Here is a 21,579-nt window from a genome sequence, read left to right as displayed (position 1 = left end):
TGTGCCATGCTATGACAAGTGCCTACAAAATTTTGGAAGCTAAGTAAAAAAGCAGTTTAACAGTTGTAGATTTTTATACAATAAATATTTTTTCTGTATCTGTACACGTTTGTTTTATGTAACCAAATGGAACTTACTCTGTGGACGACCCTCGTATGATCAATAGAATAGAATAGTAATTACACTCTAAAATCATCCAATCCACAGAGGGGTTGACTAAGACATCTGGCTGGTGGATTATGATGATTACATGTACATGAAGTTTACAACTACATCACAATTACAGCTTATAAAAGGTGGTCATTTTCTGCATGCATTAAAAAGTATTGTTTCATACTTTGAAGAAGTGTCTTTTGTTCAAACACTAATAGTGTAAAATAAAAAGATGCAAAGTTGATGAGATGTAAACTGGTTTATGAGCAGATGCAAAGACACAACAGCTAGCTGAAAAAATATTGTTGCGTATAGACAACCGACAGTAGCGAAAGGAAATTAGAGTGCCTGCAAGACAGCTATGTTATGTGGGCTGCATGCAAGTCAGGCAGCACACAATACCTGGCCATTGTGGTAAGTCGGAACCAAACTATCTAGTCCTTAATGTGCTAGAATATGTTTCCAAATTGAATAGGTAAAATACCTGGGAATCCACAAGAGCAAATATTGGAATGTCATAGTTATTTAGTTTGCTGGATATATCTTTGAGAAAACAGCATCTTTCACAGAATCCTTCCAGTTTCCCATCCACTATAGCATTTTCTCTGAGAGTATAGAGCGCCTGTGAGTGCTGTACGAATGAAGGGAATAATTCTTTAATTGCTGTTACCTTGTGTAATTCGTGATTGTCTAATCTACGATACTGTATGATGAATTTGACATTATTTACACTCATTATGAGGTGAAATTCCTCAATACTGTCCTCATCAGTTTCCCACAGATCTTCTAAGCTTTGTCTTTTACTTTTGTTAATACCAGCTAAAAATAAGAGATCAACAAAGGCTTTGGTTCAGTAACACCTATTGCTTTTATAACTCTCTCAAGCTGAAGTGAAGCTTTGACACTATCAATACACTAGTTTGTATACAGAACTATAATAAACAAAATGCCATCAACCATGAGGTCATACCAGAAAGGTATTCTCACTGCTTGCACCATACCTCTAGGTTCAGGATACTTCTGAATAACACTGTGGGTTCTGCAATATTCTCTCTGTGATGATGGACATTTTTCCATTTTGTCTCTCTGTTCTTTCCAATATAGTAATGGATATTATTGCCAAGTACTCTCTCATAATTTTAACTGTTGTCTTCCTTGGTTTCTGAATCTTCCTGCCAAGCTTCAACTTCATCACCACAATCTGTGTTCACTTCATCTTCAAACTCGATTTGAGATTCATTATTGCTCTCTTCAATCATCGTCTTTTGGAATCATTCACCATTGGATTGAGAATAGTATGTGTGTTTCTGTAGCCAGTTATGATCAAGTACATCCCACATAAAATAATAAAATACTCCAAAATAATGCACTCAGACACAGTCTATCAATTTGATACTTGATATTTTGAAAAGTGTAACAAACAATTAAACAATTTTTTTTATATATCATTGCTTAGTACTACTTAACCTGCATATGTTGGAAACCAAATATAGTTAAAATGCAACAGGAACATGTGCAGTGTATCAAACTGAGCAATCAGCATATATACAGTAAGAGAAGGGAAGCTACTAGTAAGAAGGCATCACTGCAGTCAACTGTTGACAAATGGCTGACAGAAAATTATGATGTGTATGATCACCAACACGCGATCGAAGGTTAAGTAATACACATTATATAGTTGAGGATTACTTAAATCACATAAAGCAGGGACTGATTAAAAAGAAACAAAAATAAAAAGTTTAGTTTAATAAAAATACCATGCATCCATCACTCAATACCATATTTTAAGAGTATCTGCTATATCCAATATCTATGATGGAAAATGATAATCTCCTTTCTTGCTGAGTCCAACATCTCCATTGTGAAGGGATTCTAACTTGGTTTTTCAGGCAGATAAATGAGGATGCCCAGAGAATGTAGTGGCTGGCCAGGAGATCATTAGGGCCCTGATATCAGATGAAGGGATTTATATGCAGCGACTAACGATGAGAAGGGAATAATTGTGTTATACCACTTTTGCAATAAACTGGACACTCAAGTAATTATTCACCAGGATCTCTGTCAAATTTCAATTATTTTATTTTCAGATTAAGATGACATGTCCAGTAGCATTCTAAAATGATCTGTAGGTGAATAAACAAGTAACTATACCCTTGAAGTAACAGAGCCAAGTCTTCTACAATATGCACACAAAACTAGATAAGTGAATGGTAGAAGACACATACCTATATCTTTTGCATCCATCTCACGTAATTTTTCCACAGTTAATCTCTTCTCTTCAATTTTGTGGATAATGTCAGACCCCAGCATACGAAACTGTCTCATGGGAGTCTCCATGCTCCATTGCTGTTGCTCAAACATCTGAGCAAGGATCAGGAAACGTGTGGCCATAACAGCATTGTTTTTGCGCAGCTGAATTTCAAACAGGGCACGCAAAATCCGGACAGCATTCTGCAAAAATAAGAACAGTTATACTGAGAATTAACTGAGAGACATATGACAAAAGCTGGAGCCTTACATAAAATTATGCTACTGGCACAAAAAAAAGCTCAGGTAGTCATACTAACCACACAGCATATGTCTGGACAACTTCAGTGGGGGAAAAAAAACACACATGTTCAACATTGGGTCTTTAGAGCTGTTTCCTCTCTATTAGGTAGTATACACTCCTTTCTTTGTAAGTTTTTATCTTCTTGGTTCCAAACGTTTTTAACAACACTATTTATTTTTTAATATAATGCCTTCACAACTAGTTTTACTATCAAGTAATGGTAATTTTGGAATGCATTTGTACACTATTTCTGAACAGAACAAAAAAGAAACTTAAATTTAATATTGATCACACAGTTCAGCTTTACTTCTAAAATGAGGCAGTGAAACACTAATTAAAGGATATAGTATTTGAAATTTCTGTAACAAAATCAGCATTAATTTACATGATCCCTTCAGTATTTGGATAATCATACTGAAAGGGCAAAATATAAAAATACATAATGATGTGCATAATTTATCAAGCACACCTGCACCAAACTGCAGTTACTGTATTTACTCGAATCTAAGCCGCACTCGAATCTAAGCTGCACCTGAAAAATGAGACTCGAAATCAAGGAAAAAAAAATTTCCCAAATCTAAGCCGCACCTGAAATTTGAGACTCGAAATTCAAGGGGAGGGAAAAGTTTCAGGCCGCACCTCCAAATCGAAACAAAGTTGGTCCATTGTAATATGAGACACAATTTAGGTTGAATGAATGACGATACAGCTATAGTAGTTTGGTTCGAGTCGTAAGCTTAGCAGTTAAGCTTTGGCAGGTACAGCTACAATAGTTTGGTTCGAGTCGTAATCTTAGCAATTAAGCTTTACCAGGTAGCCATTGCTATGCGTCAGGCGCCCCATCCGTATTTATACGGGTACCCTTACATTTTCACGTGCTTCGTCTGGTTTGAATTGATTGCTTATTTTTCTTTGATCTGATAAGTGCCGTTCTCTTTGTTATAGGTGTTTACGTCACTCAAAGCTGAAAATGCATTATTGCACTGTGTCAGGCATTATTGTACTGTGTCACGCATTGTTTGTTGCATTCTGATAATGAGTGTTTACGACCTGTTGCCGCTCGCGGCATGTCTTGCTTTTCTGCGTGCTACCACCGCTTTCAATAAAAAAAAGATGAATTGTCTCATTAGCGAAACAATGGCGAGAGACTGCTATTTGTTGTTACTTACACTGCTGTTTTCTTTGATAATGATCAACAAGAACCAAATAATAGACTGCGTATGATAGAAGATGTTCTGAACAAGAGTTTAGTGAAAATTTTTCTCCGTTTGAAACTCCTTGCACAAGCCTCTTTAGTACATTACATTCTGCACAGAAATTAGTCATCTTAGATTTAAAATTCTAGTCAACTGCCGTGCTTCATTTCTGACTGTATCATTGTTCGGCATAAGAATAAGACGAATATAAACATGACATGATATGTATATTCTTCCGCGTTTGCTGTCGTCTCACTCTAGTTTCATAGTTTATTAGGCAGACAGGATTTAAATGAGATAGCAGCAAACACAAAAGAATACATGGCAAAATGTTTATATTCGCATCATTCTTATGGTGAAGAGAATACTGCATGTGATTCACAATTCATAAAAGTTCCTATTAGCAACCATCTCTTAACACAGGTAGGAAGAAATTCAGAACATATAGTTGGGCATATTGACAAACATCCCAAACAGTCTTGCCAGTCGGATTTTCGTAGTACATTGAAATGCTGCTACATTCGAAAATGAACAATACGGAATTTGTACTTACTTCGTCGGATAATGTATGAAAATGCAGTGGTCGAAACTCGGGGTGGAGAAAAAAAAGCTTGTCTTCCACTTTTTTTTTTAAATTTATTTACTGATGCAGAGGTTTTGGCGCCAGTATTTATCTTTGTGCCTGCAAAGCATGCCTGTGTAGCGCTACATATATTCGATGGCAGAAGTTAGTTGTAGTGGCACCTACCAACATTTTTCAGAACTTCCACTTACTTTGAACTCGATTCTAAGCCGCAGGCGGTTTTTTGGATTACAAAAACCGGAAAAAAAGTGTGGCTTAGATTCAAGTAAATACGTTATATGAGTCTAAGGACCTGAAAAGGGAGTGTGACAGGATTGTAGCCTGTTCTCAGTGTTATTCAATTTGTACATTAAGCAAGCTCTGAAGGAAACCAAGGAGAAATTAGAAAAGGGAATTAAACCTCTGAAAGAAGAAACAAAAACTGTGATTTGCTGATAACATTGTAATTACGTTGGAGACAGCAAAGGACTTGGAAGATCAGTTGATTGCAATGGGTAGTGTCATGAAAAGAGATTATAAGATGAACATCATTAAAAATAAAGTAAGGGTAATAGAATGTAGTCAAAAGCTATCAGAAAGTGCTGAGGCAATTAGATTAGGAAACAAGACACTAAAAGAAATAGATGAGTTTAGCTATTTGGGTGTCAAAATAACTAATTGTGGCTGATGTAGCACTCCGTGTTCAGGCCACAAGTGGCCCATCGGGACCATCCGACCGCCGTGTCATCCTCAAGTTGAGGATGCGGATAGGAGGGGCGTGTGGTCAGCACACCACTCTCCCAGTCATTATGATGGTTTTCTTTGACCGGAGCCACTACTATTCGGTCAAGTAGCTCCTCAATTGGCATCAAGAGGTTGAGTGCACCCTGAAAAATGGCAACAGCACATGGCGGCTGGATGGTCACCCATCCAAGTGCCAGCCACGCCCGACAGCGCTTAACTTCGGTGAGCTCACGGGAACCGGTGTATCCACTGTGGCAAGGCCGTTGCCCGGTGGCTGATGTAGAGAGGATACAAATTGCAGACTGGAAATAGCAAGAAAAGCATTTATGAAAAAGTGGTGTTTGTTGACATGTAATATAAATTTAAGTGTTATGGAGTCTTTTGAAGGGCAGTGCTACAAAAGAATGCTAAATATTACATGACTAGAGTGAATAACTAATGACGAGGTACAGAATCGAATTTGGGAAAAAAGAAATTTATGGCACAACTTAACTAAAACATAGGACTGATTGATGGGAAATATCCTAAGGCATCAATGAATCGTTAAACTGGTAACAAAGGGAAGTGTGGCAAGTCAAAATTGTAGAGCAAGACAAGTCATGAATACAGCAAGTAGGTTCACTTGGATGAGACTGCAGTAGTTATTAAAAATGAAGAGGTTTGTACAGGGCAGAGTAGCAAGGAGAGCTACATCAAGACAGGTTTTGGACATAAAACAACAACATGAGAATATAAAGTTTTGCCTCAGAAAGCTTGACTATGACTAATTCCTTGAGTATAGTTACAGTCACTGTTGAAGAATATTTTCCCATAATTTTCACTCTGTCAATCTTAAGTTTCATTTCTCTGAATCCCCATGTTTGGCTGGAAAGTAGCTTTATTAATATTCATAATTAAAATAAATGCAATAAATATAGAGAATTTATTGCAAAAAAAAAAAAATCTGTTAGTCATTGATTTCACCACTGAATAACCCACACACAGTAATCATTCCTGTGCAGGACTACAAAATCGCATGTAGATTAAAATGTACAGTTTAATAGTCAACATATGAGAGCTGTGAGAACAGTGTAGACTTGATATGTTGTGTCACCTTTTCAAGTGAGAAAGCCAAATCTTTGTAAAGACAGAAATGTAGGCCCTCAGAGAGGGAAGCTCAGTACCATATTAGTCTTGAGGCCTGCACTAAACAAAAATTACACAATTTTACCACAAAAAGGAGCTCCAAAATAGCTGACGCAAATGTACATTGTATTCTGACAGTGGAAGAGTGATTATCGAACACTGATGGAGAAATAAATCCTTACAGATGGGGATATGCTCCATGTTAGGACACACGGTGTCCAACTGTCAAAACATAAAAGATAGGAACAAATCCCTCATTTAATGGCTACAAATAATCTGTGTCATAACCATTTTTTAGAGGTAAACTGCTGAAACAAAACACAGAAACAAATTCTGACTTTGTTCTGGAAGTTGTAAAAACATCAAATTAACTATTTACACTAGACAGAAGCTATTGCAGAAACCAGACAGCCAAAAAAATGCCACTGAAAAGGTTAAAATTAGCAAAGCAATACTTTCCAGGAAAACAGGTGTGACGTGTGAGAAAGAGAGGAGATGGAACGATAGATGGAGTTACTTCACAGCAGCGATTGCTGACCAGTTGAAGGAATTTTCTGACCTCCAAAAGGGAGCCACAGTATGGAGGGGTGTAGCACTATTCTATATGCTTCCACATATATAACTTTCTTAGCCAGCTTCCTCTCCAGATGAGATTTTCTTATCCGCAGTTCAATCTCCCTCTCACATTGGTCAACAGACCGAATTCTACAAATTGACCCTAGCCTGGGATGTGACAGTGGTAATAATAACAGTTCAAAACTGCAGTTTTCAATTGAGAAGAGACAGCCTGTAACTTATACTATCTGATCACTTGCATAAATTATTCTTTTAGTCTGTTCTCCTCAAGTGTGTCTACTGTATTTACTCGAATCTAAGCCGCACTTTTGTTCCGGTTTTTGTAATCCAAAAAACTGCCTGCGGCTTAGAATTGAGTGCAAAGCAAGCGGAAGTTCTGAAAAATGTTGGTAGGTGCCGCCACAACTAACTTCTGCCGTAGAATATATGTAGCGCTACACAGGCATGCTTTATAGGCACAAAGATGTGGAAGACGAGCTTTTTTTTCTCCGCCCCGAGTTTCGACCACTGCATTTTCATACATTATCCAACGAAGTAAATACAAATTCTGTATTGTTCATCTTCGAATGTAGCAGAATTTCAATGTAATATGAAAATCCAACTGGCAAGACTGTTTTGGATGTTTGTCAATATGGCCAACTCTACGTTCTGAATTTTTTCCTACCTGTGAGAAGAGATGGTTGCTAATAGGAACCTGATGAAATGTGAATCACATGTAGGATTCTCTTCACCATAAGAATAATACGAATATAAACATTTTGCCATGTATTCTTTCATGTTTGCTGCTATCTCATTTAAATCCTGTCTGTCTAATAAACTACAAAACTAGAGTGAGACAACAGCAAATGCGGAAGAATATACGTATCGTGTCATGTTTATATTCGTATTATTCTAATGCCTAATAGTCAGAAATGAAGCACGGCAACTGACTAGATTTTTAAATCTAAGATGATTCTAATTTCTGTGCAGAGTTTGATGTACTAAAGAAGCGGCCGCAAGGATTTTCAAACGGAGAAAAATTTTCGCTAAACTCTCTTTCAGAACATGTTCTATCATATGCAGTCTATTATTTGGTTCTTTTTGATCATTATCAAAGAAAGCAGCAGTGTAAGTAACAACAAATAGCAGTCTCTTGCCATTGTTTCGCTAATGAGATGATTCCTCTTTTTTAATTGTAAGCGGCGGTAGCGCGCAGCGCACAAAAGCAAGCAATGCCGTGAGCGGCCACAGGCCGTAAACACGCACTATCAGAATGCGACAAACAATGCATGACACAGTACAGTTATGCATTTTCAGCTTAGAGTAACGTAAACACCTATAACAAAGAAAACGGCACTTATCAGATCAAAGCAAAATAAGCAATCGATTAAAACCAGACGAAGCACGTGAAAAATGAAGAGTACCCGTATATATACGGACGGAGCACCTGACGCATAGCAATGGCTACCTGGTAAAGCTTAACTGCTAAGCTTACGACTTGAACCAAACTACTGTAGCTGTATCATCATTCATTCGACCTAAATTGTCTCATATTACAGTGGACCAACTTTGTTTCGATTTGGAGGTGCAGCCTAAAACTTTTTCCTCCCCTTGAATTTCGAGTCTCATTTTTCAGGTGCGGCTTAGATTCGAGTGCGGCTTAGATTCGAGTAAATACGGTACATTAGCTGATGCCCACATTTCACAAGAGTATACAACAACAACTCTACACCTCTCAACAAAATCTATATTTTTCAACATTGATACTTACTACTGCCCAGTCATACTTTAGTCATGTACTCACAACCAATAAGAAATATCCATTCAGAGTCTTTAAAATCGCCTTACTCTCCTTAGGAGGAATGTCAACAAAATAAACACTCATTATACAATCACAAATGGTATAAATTTCGCATAGTATTTGCGATAAATTGCAGTTCAAATAAAAAGCCTAACAAGTTTTTTTTTAAGACTAAATCATCTGAGTGTGAGGTACACTGTGTGGTGTCATAAGGCTTAGGCCTGTCCCACCCCTCATTAAATTGACCAAGACTTATACGAATAATTGTAAGAACAGTTATTATTATTATTATGTTCTTTAAGTTTGTTTTTGGGTTTAGCAGCAAGTGGGCAAGGAATAAAACGAATGCTGCAAACTTCCGCGAGCCATGGAAGAGCCTGGGCCGTGAGGGCATCGAGCTTCCTAGGTAGTTGTTGGACTACGTCAAAGGAAGAGATATTCTGCTTTCTCTTTGTAAACAGATTGATCGAGTCTTGAAAGGTTCATGTAAAACGTATAGGCGGGTGACACATTAGGTGGGACCCGATGCCTGTAATACTTCCACAGTTATTAAAAAGTTGTTAAACGGCAAAACCAATAGTTCATCATTTATATAGATAAAAAGTAGTAAAGATATAGGAAAGGAAGAGTTGCGGCGTCAGAACGAAAAGTGATACATCGCTCAGCAACAAAGAAAGACGTAAACCACGGGCGTTACGTGGTGAAAAAAAATCAACTAATAAAATAGTAAGTCTATAATTAAGCATAAAGCCATGTAACACTGCAACTGGCAGCTCTGTATTTACTGTTGCTATTCTTGAACAACAGTTTGTTTGGACCCACAGTGAACACATGCTCATGCTCAGTACATACAATCCCACAATTCAGTATTCGTTATAAAAATATCTACTCCAACGAAGTTATACAAAATCAAACAATGGAAAATCCACGATGGAATGTAACAATTATGCAGTTCGGGTACAGCCGCCTTAGACTGCAGTCGTGTGTGCGAGTTGTGTTTGCGTGAGTGTTAGTGTTAGGGTGTGTGAGTGTGTCTGTCATCTATTTTTGACAAAGGCCTTATGGGGAGAAAGCTTTATTTGGAACAGTCTTTTTGCTGTGCCTATTTGTGACTCAGCATGTCCGCTATAAAGTTATACAAAAAGTAGATAATGTTATGTTTAGAGGATTAGAGAGAGATCATAACCCCACCAGGAAAACCTAAATGTCTCAGTTCAGTTAATTAATGTAAAACTGAGGAAACTTAATTTATTTTGTAGATTTTTATACACTAATGAGCTAAAGAATTATGTCACAGGGAAACTCAACTCACATTTGACAGCTGTTTCACAATACATTCATTCATCCTTTGTCATTACCAACAACTCTCATTTCTCGAAAATAGTGTAATGCTTGAATGTAACACTAGGGTGAAAACAAACCTCTACAGAGATTTCACGGGCTTATATTAGTATAGAAAGAAATCAGTTCCATGGATACATGCATATTTAACAACTTGGCTCAGCATATTACAATCTCTTGTGGGTAAAGACTGAGTTAAGGAACTTTGTGTTGGACAGCACCTTCCATTCTGCTGAAGAGTAACTTCTTTTAAAGTTAATGTTTTAGGTTTTTTAGGTTATTTTATAAATAATATTAGCAATGTAATAAAACAACATTTCAAAATGTTATGTCATTTCATTGTATTGTACTTAAATGAAATATGCATCACTGGATTCTTCCTACACTCCAGAGACCCAATGCCAGGAAATATACAAAATGTTCACAGCAGCTTAGACAGAAAATGACAATAAAAGTAGTGACTCACTGCATCTCTATTATGCACAATTCATTCCTGCTAGTCTTCAGAAGCACGTCTTTGGCTCTCCCCTCCTTTCAATATTGTATGACAGTTAATATGAAGACGACAAGCTAGTTTCACAAGTGAAGAGTGTAATCGAGCTCATATAAAGGTACGTAAGCTTGTCAGACAAAATATACCACCATTTGAAAAAGAGAACTTCAGTCAGTCTGGAGCACTGCAGGTGGTGCAGAACCAGTAGCTGGCAGTCAAGTGACCCTCAGCAGCTGACCCAAGTCATGGGATTGAAGCAGTGTGTACATGGCGATAACTTGTACAGTATCAATGCAAAAAGGTCGGTCAACTTGGAGAATTGACAGAATGGCAAAGAGTTGCTAACATATCTCGACGTGAACTTGTACAGTATCAATGGGAAAAGGTCGGTCAACTTGGAGAATTGACAGAATGGCAGAGAGTTGCTACCGTATCTCGACGTGCCTCTCACCATGCTGTGAATGAATTTGTCCAATGTGTTGGTGTAAAAGTGTGAATTGTCCAAATGTTTCCAAGAAATGGTGTATCATTCAAAGTCATGTAACACTGTATATGAAGTCTAGTCGTAAAACAATCCTATCGACAGCGACCGGAAATGAGTGTCACCCCGACAGTGACTGGAAATGAGTGTCACGCCTCTTGAATAACAACTGATTTCAAATTGCACAGGAACTGCTGCTGCCTTGAATGCAGATCCACCTGAACCAATTTCCGAGTGAGTGGTGCACGGGGCATTTTATGCAATTTACAGCTGGCATTGGGAACCTCACAAAAAGCCACTGCTTACAGCGGGACAAAGCTTTCTGTCTTCAATGGGCCAAACACTGAATACAGACAGCTGACAATCGGAGGCATATAGTGTAGTCTGACAAGTAATGATTTTTCCAGTTTTCAAATGATGCGAGGTGACGAGTGCACTGACGGCCCAATGAAGAATTTCACCTGCAGTGTGTGGTGGTGTAATTTGGGTGCAAGGTGATTTACTGATGCTTTGGAGGTGTTTTTAACAGAAGAATGTTTATTTCAAACTTATCAGTGACCGAGTGTCACCCTTTCTTCTACACCTGCATGTCGAGTATTCTGTCAACACTCCTGTCTTTCGAGATCACAGCAACCATGTTTGTACACCTGCACATGTATGTTCCCAGTTTGACAAACACTTGGGCATCCTACCGTGCTGTGACTGGCCAGCTAAATGCCTAGTCTTAAAGCCCCGGAAAATATGCGGGCTATCAGGAATGGCGAGAGAAACGTAGCAATAAACAAGGGCGTAATTTGGTAGTTCTGCAGGATCTAACCACCAACAAGTGGTTCCAGCTGGATACGGCAAACCTGAAGAAACTTTAGTCCTGTTCCCTTTCAAACTGAGGACACCACCGAAGCCAGGTAATCTCCTGTAGACAACTAGTTTTTGTGTGATGTGCCAACTGTGCACTTTGGAATGTACAAAAACTGTTCTTTTATGCAATACTATCAACTGTTTTCATTTAGGGTATGCTACGATATGCAGTACAAGCTGTCAGTTTCAAAAATTGACACAACTGATACAGCAATTGTGATGTAACTGATGTCCTTCGACAGCACACATTTATAATAACATTGGCTTTTAAACATCACTGGTGATGGTTTCTTTGAGTATGATGCGATTACTTACACAGGCGACAGCTCTGGATCTCACAGCATAAATTTAAGTGATAACCGGTTTAGATGTCAACCCTTCTTCAAATGTGTAATGAATTCCAAAGTTTTGTTTAGGCTGGCACCCAACAGGTACAACTCAAATTACACTCAGTGTGTATTGTTTATTTTTGTACTACCTGTCTATGTATTACATTCTTAACTTCACCTATATAATGCAAATTCAGATTAAAACACATTCAGTGCTGCAAAACAAAATCATTTGATTTTATAGAAGGCACCCATATTTCATATTCTCAGCTTGATATATACAAGTACAGCTGAGATTAAAATACACTCAATATTCTGAGTAATATATTTGCTTTCAAGGTGGGTACCGGTGCATACAATATCCTTTTGGAGGAGGAACTTGTGTATTGCAAATATGTCTCTGATCTACAAACATCAATTTTACATTGCAAAACATGCGATACTGGTGAATAAAATGTCTTGGGTTTTGCAACTGTGTACCACACACTACAGTTGATCTACACGGACCAACTTCAGTTTGTAATACAAGTAATATCCCGAAAATATTAAATTTTGGGAGCTGGCATCCATTCAGATATGCAAGTCTGTATTGTTGTTCAGTTATAAAGGTCCACCCTTAATTGGAATACACACAAAATTCGGAGTGTAATATGTTGCTTAAAGAGTGGCAGTATTTTATACACTTTTTCAGTAGACTGATGTAATACTGCATTTTGTAGCTGAGCCATGCACATCAACTTTAGTTTGCAATATATGTATTGTTCTTATACTAATTTATTTGTGTTGTAAATAAAAAATGAGTATTGTACAAACAACTTATAAGAGAGCCCTGTGCTGCTACTTCCACAAGGGATTCCCCATAATTATATTATTCCACAAGGGGATCCCAATAATAATATTATTCAGCGCACAGTAAACCACTCACTTTATAGTTTGCTGTGTTTTATTTTCAAATGATTAGAATCTTAGTGCCTAAATTCCTTTCTTCCCGCACAGAGTTTAATATTTTGTAGTTTTAATATCTGCCACAGTATGTTGTCAAAAAGCCACATCATTTATGTGGGGGAGAGTTAGGTTAACTGGACAGGTCAGGTCAACTGGTCCTTGCTTGTAAATTGTATCAGAATCTGTTTTCTGTGTCTTCCAGCAGATGGCCCAAGTAACTACTCAGGTCAAAGATCTTCAGCTACCAGTAACAGTTGAAAAGCAATAAACAACTGTTTTGTGTGGCTTTCTTTATTTCCAAGGTCCCACACTTTTTTCCTACTCATATTGTTTGTTATTTATTTGTGACTTCAGGAAGAGTTTTGGAGAAGTCAAATACACCATAGCAATTGTAAGTGTTTACCCTTTACAGCAGATGGTTCTGTTTTTGACTAACATTAGTTTAGCAGTTGTTTTAGTGACATTAAAAGAAAAATGTGTGGTTAGGTTAACTGGACACCAAGGCAGTTAGGTTATGTGGACCAGTCCAGTTAACCCCAACGTAACTATTTACATTTGTAACTTACACAGCTTTTAATTTCAAAATATTTCACGTAATATTTAGTTAGAATTTATACCAATTTGAAGAAAGCTTATGGAAACTTCAAATTTGGTTCAGAAGACGTCTACAACCTTGATGAGACTGGCCTCACTACAGTACAGAAGCCTGGAAAGGTAGTGTCTCCATGTGGCCAGAAGCAAGTGGGGAAGATAACTTCTGCAGAGAGAGGCACACTTGTAACCATGTGTGGCATAATTGGGAGCACTGGAAAAGCTGTTCCTCCACTTTTTGTGTTCCCACGTGTCCATTTTCATGATCACATGCTCCACAATGCATCACCTGGAAGTGCAGGGGCGACTCACACCTCAGGATGGATGACCGGGGACATATTTATGGACGTATTGGCACATTTTGTCAAACATGAACGACCAAGCAAAGAAAAGCCAAAACTTCTTATCATTGACAATCTTGAAAGCCACATGTCCATAAGGGCAATAACATTTGCCAAAGAAAATGGCATAGTTTGGTTAACAATACCACCACACTGCAGCCATAAGCTGCAGCCTCTGGATGTTGCCGTTTTTGGGCCTTTCAAGTCCTTTTATAACAAAACTTGTGACAGATGGCTACTAAATCAGCCTGGTCAGACACTGTGTATCTATGATGTAGCAGGACTAGTAGGTGAAGCATTTCCATCTGCTTTCACTCCGTCTAATATCAGCAAAGGTTTCAAAGCTACAGGAATAATGCCTTTCAATGATGAAACATTTAGTGACGCAGATTTTTTGTGTTCATCTGTGACAGACCGACCATTTGAGCCAACTGAGAATGAAGTTGTTTCAGAAAGTAATGTTCCTAATACAGTCCCAGGTTCACTTCCTCCACCTCCTCCTGCATCTGCTTCTCATCCAGTTCCTTAAACTCCTGCTGATAATCTAATTCCTCATTGTCCTCATGAACAAGAATTCAAAGCAGAACTGTTTGTGGCTCCAGACGCCTTGCTTCCATTTCCAAAGTGTGGTCCCCGACAAAGAGATAATCATGGCCAAAATAAAGGAGAATCTCTTATACTTACAAGTTCACCAGTGAAGGCTCGCCTGGAAGAAGAAGCCTCTGCCAGAGATGAAAAGAAGAATAAAAAGAATAAAAAAAAGAAACCTACTCCACAAGAACCAGATTCATCATCAGAAGACAGCACTCACTTGGTTTTAGAAGAATCCGATTGTTCATGGGATGAAGACATTGAAGCAGATGAGGATATTTCAGAAATTAAAGCTGGTGACTTCTTAATTGTTAAAGTCCATGGAATTAAAAAAGACTCAGGTAGCAATTACGTAGCTGTTGCGAAAAAATCTCTTAGTTCTGGGGCTGAAGTGATTTTTTATAAACGGCACAAACCGTCTAACAGATTTTCCATAACAGATGAAAATGCATTTGTTGCCACTGCAGGCATTATTATGAAACTACCTCAGCCCCTTAAAGACTTCAGTCAAAGATTTGAAGACATGATTTATTTCAATGACGATTTATATGAATACAGCCTTCACTAAGACTGCTCTTATTTAACATTTCAATCAGTACGTTTGACACTTAATGTAATAAAAACTAAATGTTGGTGAAATATACTTTAAAACATTGTAAAACTCAAAATTAAATGTATTTACTGTATTTATATTGATTTTACTACCTGGACCAGTTAACCATACCACCTTGGACCAGTTAACCTTACCGGTTAGGTTAAGTGGTCATTTTGCGAAGAAGTTTATTACCTCAGATTTCACACAAACTGGGAATAACACAGGGTCCTTGAACACTACATTGCAAAGAAAACATGTATCCTAGGCTTCACATAAAATTAAACACTGTAAGTTGTACAGAAAATGATTCAGACCAATTTAAAAAAAAATGTGGCCCAGTTAACCTAACTCTCCCCTACCTGTGAAAAATAGCTGACTGAGTCAGCAGTCAATGTCAACTTACTCTGCTGTTTTTAATATATAAAATAAACACCTTCTTGAAACAACATAAGCTTTTTTAATTACCAGTTATCCATCAGAGATGTCAATTTGGCCATAATAAAAAGCTTTAAGAATTTTTATACCTGCATTACGTACGACTGGTCTGAGATGAGGGAGAAAGAGTTGAGGCGCCCGTGAGAAAGGAATGTCTGCAGCAATATGTTCACCTTCCCGTAGACGTTCTCTGTGCCTCCTGCCACAGGCAGTGGGCAGTTCATGTCTACCAGCTGGTCAAGCTCCTCCATTTCATCATCTCGGACCTGCAACAATAAAATCCCAGCATCAAACAACACCATGAGAAACTGGGAGTGCACCTACGTAATAAATTTAAGTACAAAATATTAGAGACATGCAGAAAAGCATGTATTAGTGGCTCTGCAAAAATATGGGCATCATTTTCAAGTCATGTATTCAAATAAGAGTGTTCTGGACAACAAATATAATTGCTTTAAAATAAATATTCATACCATACATCAATTTACTGCTTATAGGTACATGGTTCAATAATAAGTACCCATATTTGAACATAGATGTCACTGTTAAAGCTAAGTTGTGTTAACATTCTGTGCTGCTACCAGACGGATGATGTTAAACAAAAATGACACTAAATCATAGATTATTTTGGATTTGTCAGCCATTTCAGTACGTTTGTGCTAGAGTGGTTTTCATCAATATGAAATAACTATACTACAGCTCAATAAATCACTTTCTGCTTTTACGTGGGTAAATGTGTGACAAGACAAAAGTGAAATTGGTCGCCATTAACAGTGATCCTTCACCAGTGACATGCCATACATTGGTTCTACAAGTCTAAAGAGCAGTCAAACATCCATCAGATTTGGTTAGCAAAGAAAACTAAAACATTGTAGAAGCTCATGTTACACAATTCTTGCTGATCATCACACAAAAGTGTATTGAGTAGCAGACACCGTAGGCACTCCTACAGCAATGGCAGTTAATATATTGCTCGTGTGTTGGCAACAGAAAAAACTGTTGGCTCGATGAGGGCTGTGACTGCTGACTGTGAATGACAGGTGTCTTCAGTCCTGAGACTGGTTTGATGCAGCTCTCCATGCTACTCTATCCTGTGCAAGCTTCTTCATCTCCCAGTACCTACTGCAACCTACATCTTTCTGAATCTGCTTAGTGTATTCATCTCTTGGTCTCCCCCTACGTTTTTTACCCTCCACACTGCCCTCCAATACTAAATTGGTGATCCCTTGATGCCTCAGAACATGTCCTACCAACCAATCCCTTCTTCTGGTCAAGTTGTGCCACAAACTTCTCTTCTCCCCAATCCTATTCAATACTTCCTCATTAGTTATGTGATCTACCCATCTAATCTTCAGCATTCTTCTGTAGCACCACATTTCGAAAGCGTCTATTCTCTTCTTGTCCAAACTATTTACCGTCCATGTTTCGCTTCCATACATGGCTACACTCCACACAAATACTTTCAGAAATGACTTCCTGACACTTAAATCTATACTCAATGTTAACAAATTTCTCTTCTTCAGAAACGCTTTCCTTGCCATTGCCAGTCTACATTTTATATCCTCTCTACTTCGACCATCATCAGTTATTTTGCTCCCCAAATAGCAAAACTCCTTTACTACTTTAAGTGTCTCATTTCCTAATCTAATACCCTCAACATCACCCGACTTAATTCGACTACATTCCATTATCCTCGTTTTGCTTTTGTTGATGTTCATCTTATATCCTCCCTTCAAGACACTATCCATTCCGTTCAACTGCTCTTCCAAGTCCTTTGCTGTCTCTGACAGAATTACAATGTCATCGGCGAACCTCAACGTTTTTATTTCTTCTCCATGGATTTTAATACCTACTCCGAATTTTTCTTTTGTTTCCTTTACTGCTTGCTCAATATGCAGATTGAATAGCATCGGGGAGAGGCTACAACCCTGTCTTAATCCCTTCCCAACCACTGCTTCTCTTTCATGCCCCTCGACTCTTATAACTGCCATCTGGATTCTGTACAAATTGTAAATAGCCTTTCGCTCCCTGTATTTTACCCCTGCCACCTTTAGAATTTGAAAGAGAGTATTCCAGTCAACATTGTCAAAAGCTTTCTCTAAGTCTACAAATGCTAGAAACGTAGGTTTGACTTTTATTAATCTTTCTTCTAAGATAAGTCGTAAGGCCAGTATTGCCTCACGTGTTCCACCATTTCTACGGAATCCAAACTGATCTTCCCCGAGGTCGGCTTCTACCAGTTTTTCCATTCGTCTGTAAAGAATTAGTGTTAGAATTTTGCAGCTGTGGCTTATTAAACTGATTGTTCGGTAATTTTCACATCTGTCCACACCTGCTTTCTTTGGGATTGGAATTATTATATTCTTCTTGAAGTCTGAGGGTATTTCGCCTGTTTCATACATCTTGCTCACTAGATGGTAGAGTTATGTCAGGATTGGCTCTCCCAAGGCCGTCAGTAGTTCCAATGGAATGTTGTCTACTCCGGGGGCCTTGTTTCGACTCAGGTCTTTCAGTGCTCTGTCAAACTCTTCATGCAGTATCGTATCTCCCATTTCATCTTCATCTACATCCTCTTCCATTTCCATAATATTGTCCTCATGTGCATCGCCTTTGTATAGACCCTCTATATACTCCTTCCATCTTTCTGCTTTCCCTTCTTTGCTCAGAACTGGCTTTCCATCTGAGCTCTTGATGTTCATACAAGTGGTTCTCTTATCTCCAAAGGTCTCTTTAATTTTCCTGTAGGCAGTATCTATCTTACCCCTAGTGAGATAAGCCTCTACATCCTTACATTTGTCCTCTAGCCATCCCTGCTTAGCCATTTTGCACTTCCTGTCGATCTCATTTTTGAGACGTTTGTATTCCTTTTTGCCTGCTTCACTTACTGCATTTTTATATTTTCTCCTTTCATCAATTAAATTCAATATTTCTTCCGTTACCCAAGGATTTCTACTAGCCCTCGTCTTTTTACCTACTTGATCCTCTGCTGCCTTCACTACTTCATCCCTCAGATCTACCCATTCTTCTTCTACTGTACTTCTTTCCCCCATTCCTGTCAATTGTTCCCTTATGCTCTCCCTGAAACTCTGTACACCCTCTGGTTCTTTCAGTTTATCCAAGTCCCATCTCCTTAAATTCCCACCTTTTTGCAGTTTCTTCAGTTTAAATCTACAGGTCATAACCAATAAATTGTGGTCAGAGTCCACATCTGCCCCTGGAAATGTCTTACAATTTAAAACCTGGTTCCTAAATCTCTGTCTTACCATTATATAATCTATCTGATACCTTTTAGTATCTCCAGGGTTCTTCCATGTATACAACCTTCTATCATGATTCTTAAACCAAGTGTTAGCTATGATTAAGTTGTGTTCTGTGCAAAATTCTACCAGGCGGCTTCCTCTTTCATTTCTTAGCCCCAATCCATATTCACCTACTACGTTTCCTTCTCTCCCTTTTCCTACACTCGAATTCCAGTCACCCATGATTATTAAATTTTCGTCTCCCTTCACTATCTGAATAATTTCTTTTATTTCATCATACATTTCTTCAATTTCTTCGTCATCTGCAGAGCTAGTTGGCATATAAACTTGTACTACTGTAGTAGGTGTGGGCTTCGTATCTATCTTGGCTATAATAATGCGTTCACTATGCTGTTTGTAGTAGCTTACCCGCATTCCTATTTTCCTATTCATTATTAAACCTACTCCTGCATTACCCCTATTTGACTTTGTGTTTATAACCCTGTAGTGACCTGACCAGAAGCCTTGTTCCTCCTGCCACCGAACTTCACTAATTCCCACTATATCTAACTTTAACCTATCCATTTCCCTTTTTAAATTTTCTAACCTACCTGCCCGATTAAGGGATCTGACATTCCACGCTCCGATCCGTAGAACGCCAGTTTTCTTTCTCCTGATAACGACATCCTCTTGAGTAGTCCCTGCCCGGAGATCCGAATGGGGGACTATTTTACCTCCGGAATATTTTACCCAAGAGGACACCATCATCATTTAATCATATAGTAAAGCTGCATGCCCTCGGGAAAAATTACGGCCGTAGTTTCCCCTTGCTTTCAGCCGTTCGCAGTACCAGCACAGCAAGGCCGTTTTGGTTATTGTTACAAGGCCAGATCAGTCAATCATCCAGACTGTTGCCCTTGCAACTACTGAAAAGGCTGCTGCCCCTCTTCAGGAACCACACGTTTGTCTGGCCTCTCAACAGATACCCCTCCGTTGTGGTTGTACCTACGGTAGGGCTATCTGTATCGCTGAGGCACACAAGCCTCCCCACCAACGGCAAGGTCTATGGTTCATGGGGAGGGACAACTGAGTATAACTTTCAAATTCAAAGCTGTGTTTGGAGCAATTTATGTGAGTTGTCACCACAGACGAAATTTGAATTTATCATTTTACTCTGGATCAGATCAATGAGTTGCTTCCAGCAAAGCTGCTTCAAAGAAGGCAAAGATAGTACCCCTAGACTGGATAAGTTGGAGCGATGATTTTTTATGCGTGCATTGGTGTTGTAGTTGTACTCTTCTCCAAAAATGGAAAACGATCACTGTACAGTATTACAGTGATATGTTGGACTGCTTCCACATGAAGTTGGATGAAATACAGTCCCATTTTTCAATAAAGAAAATGTCCGCCCCATAGCTGAGGGGTCAGCGTGACGGACTGCTGTCCTACAGGCCCGGGTTCGATTCCCGGCTGGGTCAGCTATTTTCTCCACTCAGGGACTGGGTGTTGTGTTGTCTTCATCATCATTTCATCCCCATGAGGTGCGCAGGTAGCCCAAGGTGGCGTTGAATGTAATAAGACCTGCACCAAAGCAGCTGGACCTACACCACAAGGAGCCTCCCGGCCAATGACGCCAAATGCTCATTTCCATTTCCATAGAGGAAATGATTTTACACTGCAACACACCAACATGTTACATGGAAGTCATCCCCTGCACAATTTATTAAACACCTTTGTACTATATTACTACTGTTAATTTTTGTATTTGTTCTGTTGTATTCAATGGCAGTTTTATTGAAACAAAAATGTAAGGAACCACAAGTGGCTTTCCATCCCATGTCACACTTGTCAAGAATATGACAACATAAGCAGTGACTGAAAGAAAACAAATAACAAGGTGATGAATAATCTATAATGGTTTAGTATATCAATCTTTGAAATGCGGTAAGAAAGTGTGTTTTGAACAATATTCACCGAATTATCCACTAATCCGAAAAGTACACAGTATCAGCAGAACCAAACAATAAACACTTGCATAAATTTTGCATAATACAAATTAACAAAGGAACAGAATGAGTAGGCATGACACATTACACAAGAAAAATGGGACTGGTGCTGCAGCTCTGTGTACCTAACAACTGTTTACCTCAAAAGAGGTCCCATTTTAGTCCATAGCTCTGCTTTTCTTGATCCCACTGCTAAAAATTTTTGCATGTCATTTTTCATAAGGCTGTGAAGGAGCTCCAGTTATAGATTTCTCTCTTCTGCCAACAGAAAATGACTCTTTTTGTGGAGATATGATTTCTGGTTAGTTGTGTGGAGACAGGGACCAAATTACTAAGTTATCACTTCTTTGTTTGCAAAACACGTTCACTAAGAACCAGAAGCAAAAGCTGCCTAAGTAACCACAATTTATGGTTTTTGGTATTTGGAGGGAAAATTATTAATTGCATCATTCCAAAATAGGTGAGTAAAGTGAAAACTCAAAGACTGCTGGTTTTAATACATTACTTCACTGAGAAAGTGTTGGAGACAAACACATTGACCTGGTGCTGTTCGAGAGTGCTTCTCTCCGACACATTCATGTAATTAGTCCAAAATATCTCTATAATATTTTGGGTAAATTGTTTCAAATTATTCATACAGTTTCTTG

The 21,579-nt window shown here is 38.5% G+C and overlaps 1 protein-coding gene and 1 pseudogene across 2 annotated transcripts in view; both read right to left on the bottom strand.

The window, feature by feature from the left end:
• The window catches only part of LOC126101615 (activating signal cointegrator 1 complex subunit 3), a 258,264-nt gene that overhangs the window by 125,068 nt on the left and 111,617 nt on the right, over positions 1 to 21,579 (bottom strand). For both annotated transcript variants that reach the window (XM_049912297.1, XM_049912298.1), the window contains 2 exons: positions 15,777 to 15,953; positions 2,379 to 2,604 (listed from right to left, as the gene is read on the bottom strand). In XM_049912297.1, the coding sequence (XP_049768254.1) occupies positions 2,379 to 2,604; positions 15,777 to 15,953 (403 nt within the window). The remainder of the gene's footprint in view (positions 1 to 2,378; positions 2,605 to 15,776; positions 15,954 to 21,579) is intronic.
• On the bottom strand, positions 5,358 to 5,474 carry LOC126102369 (5S ribosomal RNA; annotated as a pseudogene).

This window comes from Schistocerca cancellata, chromosome 9 (assembly GCF_023864275.1).
Source record: "Schistocerca cancellata isolate TAMUIC-IGC-003103 chromosome 9, iqSchCanc2.1, whole genome shotgun sequence".
Lineage (NCBI taxonomy): Eukaryota > Metazoa > Arthropoda > Insecta > Orthoptera > Acrididae > Schistocerca > Schistocerca cancellata.
This window is presented reverse-complemented; position numbering and strand designations above follow the sequence as displayed.